General features: G+C 24.1%; 3 protein-coding genes across 3 annotated transcripts; 2 read left to right on the top strand and 1 right to left on the bottom strand.

The window, feature by feature from the left end:
• On the top strand, window positions 1-953 carry PVVCY_1201850 (histone H2A variant, putative; the record flags this gene model as incomplete). Its single annotated transcript, XM_008625195.1, has 3 exons — window positions 1-94; window positions 405-656; window positions 823-953. The coding sequence occupies 3 exons, from the start codon at window positions 1-3 to the stop codon at window positions 951-953; spliced, it is 477 nt and encodes a 158-aa protein (XP_008623417.1).
• A 1,523-nt stretch (window positions 954-2,476) lies between these two features.
• On the top strand, window positions 2,477-3,989 carry PVVCY_1201840 (conserved Plasmodium protein, unknown function; the record flags this gene model as incomplete). The annotated part of the gene is made up of 2 exons (XM_008625194.2): window positions 2,477-3,643; window positions 3,780-3,989. 2 exons carry the CDS (start codon window positions 2,477-2,479, stop codon window positions 3,987-3,989), a joined length of 1,377 nt encoding a protein of 458 aa, XP_008623416.2.
• Window positions 3,990-4,313: 324 nt separating this feature from the next.
• PVVCY_1201830 (conserved Plasmodium protein, unknown function) lies at window positions 4,314-9,110 on the bottom strand (the record flags this gene model as incomplete). The annotated part of the gene is made up of 1 exon (XM_008625193.2): window positions 4,314-9,110. The coding sequence occupies one exon, from the start codon at window positions 9,108-9,110 to the stop codon at window positions 4,314-4,316; it is 4,797 nt and encodes a 1,598-aa protein (XP_008623415.2).
• Window positions 9,111-10,077: the final 967 nt, after the last annotated feature.

Below are 10,077 nucleotides of genomic sequence, written 5' to 3'. Positions count from 1 at the left end.
ATGGAAGTACCAGGAAAAATAATTGGTGGCAAAGTTGGAGGAAAAGTCGGTGGTAAAGTTCTTGGTCTTGGTAAAGGAGGAAAAGGAAAAACAGGTTAATATTTAAAAAAGGAAAAGAAGAAAAAAAAAAATTATATATATGCGTCACACATACAATTTTTCATGCTTTATATCGTGGATCCATGTGTAGTTTCATTATACATTATTTATATTTATTTCCCGCATTACATTTTCACAATATTTTATATAAAGCAATTGTTTAATAATTATATGACTGTTTATTTACTTTGGTTACATTGTTTTGATTTGCACTAACATGTAAATACAATGTAAACAAAAATTGTTGACTGATGCATGTTAATTATTCTATGTTATAATTATATATATTTTATTTTTCTGTGCAGGATCCGGAAAAACTAAAAAAGCTCCATTATCTCGTGCTTCAAGAGCTGGATTACAATTCCCAGTTGGTAGAGTACACAGAATGTTAAAAACAAGAATTTCTTCTGATGGACGTGTTGGATCCACAGCCGCCGTATATGCAGCAGCCATCTTAGAATATTTAACTGCTGAAGTTTTAGAATTGGCAGGAAATGCAACAAAGGACTTAAAAGTGAAGAGAATTACCCCAAGACATTTACAATTAGCCATTAGAGGTAATTTTTTTTTACTTTCCTTTACATAGTTTTAAAAAAATATTTCATGGACATTTTTGTGCACAACTTGATTTCATATTCATGATATGCATATGCCCATACAAGTAATTACAATATTTAAAATTTCCAAAATGGTGATAAAATTGTTTTATTTATTTAATTACAGGTGACGAAGAATTAGATACACTTATCAAGGCAACAATTGCTGGTGGTGGTGTTATCCCACATATTCACAAAGCTTTAATGAACAAAGTCCCAGTTCCACCAACCCAAACCAAAAAACCAAAAAAAAACTAAAGAATATTAATACGTTATAAGACGCCATTATAATCGAATATTCTTCGTGATTTTATTATATATAGGAGTTTATATTTTTTTCTATTACATACATTATTCGACGCATATATGTAAAAAAATGTTACTTATATGTGGTAATGATATTTACAGTTTGGTAGATGCATATTCGAATCTAAGTATTTTTCGAAATCGTTTTTTTTAATATATTATATTTCTTTTTTTTGAAAGCTATTTATAAGAAATAAGCAGTGTTTCGTTCTGTTATTATTGCTATTCTTTTTTTATATATTTTTTATTCGAGTACAAACATAAGTGTTTATTGTACACAAATGTATTATATAAATAGAGATATATAGATAGATGGATATATATATTTTTTTTAACTACCATCCTCTATTGATAAAGGCTGAATTGATATAATTTTTTTTTACAAAATGTGTTAAATAAAGCAACATGAAAAAAACATTTTTTTTTTACAACTAAAGAGGAGATTAGTGATGTTATTTTTCTAATGTGTATATACATATCTATATATGCTTCCATAAAGATATGATTACGCATTATTTTGTAATATGTTAGTATTTAATTTATCTACCTTATGGTGTAGAAATAATTATGATAACTTTTTGAAATTATAAGAAGTGCGAACAATGTATATATACTGTTTTTGGTCTATGTATGGAAATTAAGGGCCTTTTCGCACAAATTTCCGAAATTCTGTATAGATTAAACACTGGAATGAGAAAGAGTATAATCAGTGAGGCCATAAAAATTTTAAGTTGCACTTTTTTTATTTAAAGAACTTCTATACTTTTCACAATAAATATTTGTTCATTTTTAAAATGATGATTAATAGTATATATAATATCCAAAATAAAAATATAAAAAAAAAATGTTTTTCCACTGTGCAACCTGAATTTATACAAATATATACCCCAAATGATAAACTGCTTATGTAGAAAAAATAATTTTTTAAATAGAATATAGATTTAATTTTTTTTTGTGAGATAAAGTGTATATTGGAACGAGATTTAATATTTATGTTATTCTTTTTGATTTCTACTTCCATTAATTTTTTATGTTGTTTTCAATATATTTGTTTCAAAAGCAGTGATAATTTTAATTTTTTTTGAGAAAGGGTATTTTATTTTTTTCATATAGAAGTATATCCAATAATATATATGCATAAATAATTATTTGTTAATTTTCCCAATTTATATAACTATATTCAAAAAATAATATATATAATAATAAAAGCATGGTAATACTTTTTTGAGAATACAATGGAAGAAAGAATTTCTTTGCCCCCTTAAGAAAATAAAATAAATTTGGATAAAAGAGCAAAAAATTGATAATAACAAATTAGTAGTAATATTATGCCAGATATAGATTGCCATTACAACATCATAGAAGACTGAACAGTAGAAAAAGCCATAAACATAGTGATCGCCATAATATGAAATATAATAAAACACGGCAGAAAAAAATGAAGGAATCAGAGAATTGTTATCAGAGTAGTTAATATGTTTATACGCGCAAGTACGATCTTTACGTATATATATTATATCCTATTGTTCTATAAATACTGTATGCACTCATATGGATTAAATTTCAAAAAGACGAATATAAGGGAAATGTTTTTACCTAATATAAAATTAACTGATAAATCCAGCTTAATGAAAATAAGACGAAAAAATTTTATAAATTATAAAAATATTGAAAAGAGAAAAGAAAAATGGATTGATGAAATAAATAAGGTTAATAAATTTTCCCTATTTAAAAGCTGTAAAAAAAGAGAAAATGAAAAAACACACAATGATGTTGAAGATATTTGCAGTGAAATGAAAGAAAATTCAATTATAAGTATCCCCGAAAGAATGCAAAAAAAAATTATATCGAATGAATTAAAAAATGAGCGTATAAATGGTGACAGAAATAATGTAACTGGAATGAGGAATGACAAATCCCATACGGATTACAAAACTGGGGAAATATTGGATACACATATTTATGGTAAGGAAAAGAAAGAAGATGAAAACGTTGGCAATAATGCTGAAATTGGTAATGAATCATTGAACAACCTTACCGAAGAAGATGAAAAAAATAATGAGGTTATAAGGAAAGAAGAAAATACAGAAATATCCACTTCTAATGATTTGGAATTAAAAATTGACAAAGAAATTGAATTGGGGATAAAAAAAAAAAAAAAAAAAACAATGTCAGAAGAAATTCGAAAAAAATTATCAGAATTAGCTAAATTGCGATGGAGAAATGAAGAAGAGCGAAAAAAACTTTTACGGTGTAAAAATAAATTTAAGCATTCGGAAAAAACAAAACAACTATTGTCTTATAAAATAAAATTAAAATGGAAAGATGAAAATTACAGAAAAAATGTTATGCAAAAAACTCTTGTTTTTAATCAAGATGAAAATACGAAAAGAAGAAAATCATTAATATTAAAAGAAAAATGGAAGCTAAAAGAATTCCGAGAAAAAATGTTATGCAATAGAAAGCCTTTTAGTGTAGAAAGAAGGAAAAAAATTTCTGATATCATAAAACAAAAATGGAGAGAAGAAGGATATAAAAAAAAAACTTTGGACGCTATAAGGGAAAATTACAAAAAGAGAAAATTGAATGCTGGTTTAAACCCAAATCTTAATTACATTCAAAACCTAATTATGTTTAAGCAGGTATGCATACATAATCATTCCATATGTACACTATATTACATTACATATATCTATACATATTGTGTGTGCAGAATTACAGTTTAAAGAAATGGCATGATGCCTTTTTATTTTATTTTTTATTTCTCAATTTTTGCAGCTTGGAATTAGCGCCCCCAAAATACGACAATTCCCAGAAGTGCACAAAGAAAAGCTAAGAGGAAAAAAGAAAAAAAAAAAAAAAATCAAAAAAAGCTATAAGGAAAACTGGAAAAATATTTATGATAGTATATTAGACAAAAATGAATTTCGCAACCCAGTACCATATCTAGGTAGCATAGATCATTTAAGTGTCAGTATAAACATATAGTTAATAATATATATCAAATATTAATGTTTTTTTAAGTCCGTAGCATACAAATATAATAAACTTTCGAAGTATGGACCCATATGTTAAATATGTGTCCTCAAATGGTTTAAAACAGTTAAAAAATCAATGGCTATTAAGCAACAAAAAAATATGTAAAACAAGAGGCATATATATCTTGGATATAATGCATGAATTAATTTTATTTTTTGCTTTTTTATGTGTAATTAATGAAAGAGGTTCATATAGAACCTCGTTGACTTTGGTTATCCTTATCCAGGGTTTGAAAATGTTATTTATTTTTTAATTTACTTTATGTAGCACTACTCAAAATCTAATCCTTTGTTCATATTTGTGGAATGCCATATTTGTGTCTATATTTTTTATGTCATTATATTGCAAACTTAATGATATATTTTGCTTTGTCATAGCAGTCTGATCAATAAAGTTGGTTTGTTCCATATTTTTATTTTTTATATATTTTTTTTTATTCCTAGGAAATTTTAATAATGTTTTCATTAACTTGTTAATATATATTGAATTTTTTAAACTATTATGATCTAGATTTATATATACGCCACTAATATTATTATTCTTTTTTTTTCGTTTTTGTAAATTTAATATATGCTTGAAATATTTTAATGTAATAGGGAAGCATTCATTGTCTATAATGTTCATAGAAAAATCTAATTCTGCAACTACAATATAATTGCATGTACAAAATCCTGACAAAAATGATGAATATAACGAGCTGTCAATATTATTCCCCGATAATAATAGCTTACGCAATTTCAACCTATTTGTTTGCTTGTTTGTTTTTAAATCCGATATAGTGCTATTTTTATAACCACTTTTCACATTGTTTATCAATGCAAATAATAAAGATAATAAACTTTTGTAAGTAAAATTATTCCATCGTAAATCCAATATTTTCAATTTATTTAATTTATTTTTTTTTATCAAAGTGGACAAATGTATAAGAGCATCATCGCCTAATTTATTTGAAGATAGTCTTAAAACCTTTAATTTGTCCAAATTAAAATATTCTATAATTTTTCTTGGAAATGTATATATATAATTTTCTGAAGATTGTACCGAATTTTCTGAACTAATTTCATTACTGCATGATGAACTGTGTATATTATATGTATTAATCTTGGTACTAAATTTTGTGTCATCGTATATATGTTTATTTTCTCTTTTTTCAATTTCAGTATGTATATCATTAATAATATTTTCTTCTTCGTTTTTATCGTCTTTTCCAGTATTCGGTAATGGTGGGGCAGTTGAAATGCTATCACACCAGTCATATTGTTCTTGTGTGTTTCCTTCGATGTTTGAGGAAATTATGTTATTTTTATGTTCTTTATTTGACAAGTTACATAATTTTATTGTCACAAGCTCATCAATTGCTGCTCCTTTGTTTAATTTTTTCTTTTTTGCGATAAATATATCGTAAAATGATATATTATCAAGCGGTATTACCTTTTTATTTTTCTTAATGATTATCTTGTTTATACCATAATGTGATGTTGTATTACTTTTGTGGTCAGTTTGTATTTTGCTTATTTGACAATTTTCAAGTTGTTCAAAGGAATAAGGAATAGATTCTGATCCCTCTATATCTTCAACATCTTTTTTATCTCTTTGTCTATTATTATTTTTTGACTTTTTTTTAAGATAATTTAGATCAAAATATATTATGCACTTTTTATAACATTTATAGTCATAGATATCTTTATCGGGTGCTTCATAATGGATAATATGATTATACATAAAATACAGATTTTTTAAATTATTATTTTTTATGTAATATAGAGATATATAAAAATGAGAATAATATATATGACATTGTACAATTTTAATTGTACTAATGTTTTTAAAAATTGTTAAAATTAAAAATAAAAAAAAACAGGTAGTTGAATTCAAAAAACAATTATTGATATGTATTGAATTTATATCGGTTATATTTTTTTTTAATAATTTTATAAATATGTATTTTATATGTCTTAGCATTTTTTTGTTGTTATATATTTTAGAAAGATATATATCCTGGTTATTTTTTAATTTTTTTTTAAATTTTTTAGACACATTTTTTATTTTTATATTCTTAAAGAAGGATAGCACATTAAATATTATACCCCTTTTATGTTTTTTACAATATTTTAAATATAAATCATTTAAATTATCAATGTATATCCCTTTTAAATAATTTTCTTTATAATGTTCCTCTATGATGTTATGACTAAATTCATTTGCTGCATAAAGCCTGAACTTACTATTGTTTCCATAAAACTGGTTTAGTTGATTATAATTATTCTGATCACTTTTTCGCCCTTCATAATTTAAAATATTACTTTCTAAAACTTCATTTTTTGACACTTCCTGATAGAATGTTTTCCCCTCCTTTTCTGAATCCAAACAATTGTTTGTTTGGTCTGGGCATGTTATATTCAATGTATCGGTATAATCATAACCTAAATTGTCATTTGCTTGAAATTTGTTATTTTTATCATAAGCTTTGTTTTCTTCATGACTTTCATTATTATAAAACTTTGATCTTTCCCTTTTTATCATATTCCATCGTTTCAACAATTTGACTTCCTCTTCAGAAAATAAAAAATTTGCATAATTACTTCGCAACAAAAAAGTAAATAATCCTTTGTCTATTTTTTTAAAATAATATTCTTTTAATTTTTTTCTTATTATCTTCTGGTGTAATAAATATTTTATTAAATTATTAAATTCTTCTTTTTTTTTTTCATCACATATAACCGAGCAATACTTTTTTTCCTTTTTAAGATCAGCTTCTAATTTTTTAATCTCTTTTATTATTCTTATTATGTTTCTTATTGAATTAAAAAAAATAATTTTTTCTTCTTCAAAGTTTTTTTGATAATTTTTGTAGCTTCGTTTTAATGCACTAAAGTGGTTGTTGACTCGGTTTTTTAGTCTTTTGAACGGTTGCACCGATGCATGTGCATTAGTATAATTATTACTGCTGTTGGTATTGCTTGCCCTTGTACTGGCGCTATTATTATGATTAATTTCATTAATAGTTGCATTACTACTACTATTATTTGTATTGTATCCTATATCTTCCATCGAATTTCGTAATTTTTTATTATAATTATTGTTATTTTGATAAGACAAAAAATTAACATTGTGTTTATTCGCATAATGAGAGTTATAATAAAATGCAACATTTTTCTCTACATTATTTTTATATTTTATTTCTTTTTTATTATTATTATGTTTAGTCATGTTCAGAAAATTAGGAATTAATTTTTTACTGAAAAAATATCTGTCTGTATGCTCTGATTCAATATTGCAGCAATTTATATTTTGGGAAAAATAATTTGTACTATTTCTTCGATTTTTATAACTACTATAATTGTTATGAATATAACTCATGCGAAAATAATCCCTAACATTGTATTTTCTATCTATACTGTATGTCCTCTTTATAATATAACTATCTTTGGTGTATTGATGTTTGTATCCATTTATTGGGTCAGTTTCTATCGAGGGGAACATTGAGAAATAATTAAATTTCTTGTTTTTCCAATTTTCCTCATAGTATCGACCACAATTCTTTTTTCCATTATGACTATAATTAGTATGATTATTTTTATCATGAATATGGATATCGCTCATAACATCTATTTTGTGTAAAAAAAATTGGTTATTATTATCTGCATTTATTTTTTTTAAAATACAATTTTTTAATTTATTTATTTTCTGCTCATTATGTTCATCTCGTTTGCTTATGATTCTCAAAGAATGAGAATCATTTCTTATATCATTTGAGCCAATTAATTTATCAGTATCGTTTGTGTTATTATATTTATTAAAATATAGCTTTTTATCAAAGTATATGTTATTATTTCTGCATTTATTGTTCCAAAATTTGTATAAGCAACTAAATGTGTGATTGCGTGTTTTTAATTCATTATCTTTATACAAATAATTCTTCGAATTATTACTTTCATTATCATTACAACAAAAGTTGTAGTGCTTTTTATTCATGTATATCCTGTTTGCATTGTCTTCTGAATTATATTTGCGAAAATTCTTTGAATCTTTTTCTTTTCTATTCCTTTTTTCGAGATTATTCTCCGAATTTTTGAAGCCGTATGTGTAATCATTGAATGTAGCATTCTTATGCAATCCCTTACACATATCATAGGTGCTCTCAGATTTTTTTTGAAAACCATTGTAAATGTAATTTGTTTCACTGCATTTTTGTTTTTCATCGTTTTGTTCGTCCTCTTCTTCCGTTTCATACTTTTCCATTAAATTTGTTTCTTTTTTATTAACAGATAGAATCTTATCATTTTTGCCCCCTTTGCTATTATTTTGTTTACCTTTTTTGCTATCAGTAATCATATTCAATCTTTCTACATTTAAATATTTTTGTTTTCCTCTATTATATTTTAACTCATTTATAATTGTAAAGTTCTTACTACTAATTAATTTGTTCGTTTTTTTTCTTTTTTTTATTTCCTGGCTCTTTTGCTTCAAAGTGTGTGGATTCCACAAAAAGTATATGAAAGAATTATTGCGTATATTTCTTTTTTTATAATGTTCTATATTTGTACAATATCCTATATATATCACTCTTTTAATAATTTGGTGTATCTTTTTATTTATTTTATGCTTCAATATAATTTCGGTTAATTCATATTTAGTGTTACATTTTTTTTTTTTTTTTGTGAAAATTCTACAATAATTAGGGAATAGTATCTTTTTATATTTTCTGTGCTTTATTTTCAATATATTTTTTTTTCTTTTTTTTTTTGTGTCCTTTTTTTGTTCATTACAACTGTTCAGTATACATTTGTTAGAGCATTTAATTCTTTCGTTAATTTTTTTTAAGGATAAAATAATTCTATTATATTTGGTAAATTTATTGTTGCATTTAATAATATTATTAATTAAATTATTAATGTGTGAATTGCCAGGATTCGATTTATTTACATAGCATATATTAGGGGATTCGCCATCGCTTATTGTATTTTGGTCAATGCTATAATACGAGTTCGTTTCGTTACTTTTAAATTGAGTTTTGTTTTTTTTTTCATTATCATCATTTTTAAGTCTAACATCGTTTCCCCAAATCATAATTAAAAAAAAATTACATTAATGTCCACATACACATATAGGTGTATATATTATGAAATCTTTCTATACTGAAAAAATAAAGGCTAAGTTATTATACTAACAAGGAGTGCTTATTGCACATAAAATTTGTTTTCTTAATCTATTTATATGGTGTTGTATTACGTAAAAAATAAATTGATTACATTTGCAAGTGCATATCGTTTAATGCATTGCAAATTTAATTTAAGTATCGAATAAAAATAATAATATATATAACATATTGTAACATAAAAAATGCCACAATATTGTCCCATCAATCCAGAAACAATATTTTAAATATACCATAAAAGATATTAATAATAAATTCGCTAACATGATTAATTTATAGCTATAAGTATATATATGTAGGGTTGTAAACATATTCCCTAGGCAAAAAATATATACTAATTATATCCCTTACCTTCTTAGAATTAATCTTTTTCAGCAATAACATAATTTTTTTATAATTTGACACTTTTATAAATATCATTTAAAAAAATTAAAATAAGAAAAATTATAATTTTAACAAAAAAAATAACAATAATATTAGTGATAATAATACTAGTAAGTTGCGTTTATAAAATGAATAAAGCAATGACTTTTTGTTCAGTCCATAAGGTTTTTGTATTATGATGACTATGAGGTGTACGAATTTATGTGTGGATACATAAATATATATGCTTTAGTATTATTTGCTATTACTTTTTTTTTAATTGATTATTTTATATTTCAAATAATGAAAAATTATTTATACGGCGAAAATTACATAATGGTAATAATGTAAACTTGGATAATTATATTGTGTGCATGGATAAATATATACGATACATAAATAGTTACACATCGAGTATTATTTCCCATATATAATATAATATATTATTGAAATATAACAATTCTTTTTTGCCATATTATTGGCATGATATATCTAAAAGGTTGACATAAGTTATAA

Source organism: Plasmodium vinckei, assembly GCF_900681995.1.
Source record: "Plasmodium vinckei vinckei genome assembly, chromosome: PVVCY_12".
Classification (NCBI taxonomy): Eukaryota; Apicomplexa; class Aconoidasida; order Haemosporida; family Plasmodiidae; genus Plasmodium; species Plasmodium vinckei.
This window is presented reverse-complemented; position numbering and strand designations above follow the sequence as displayed.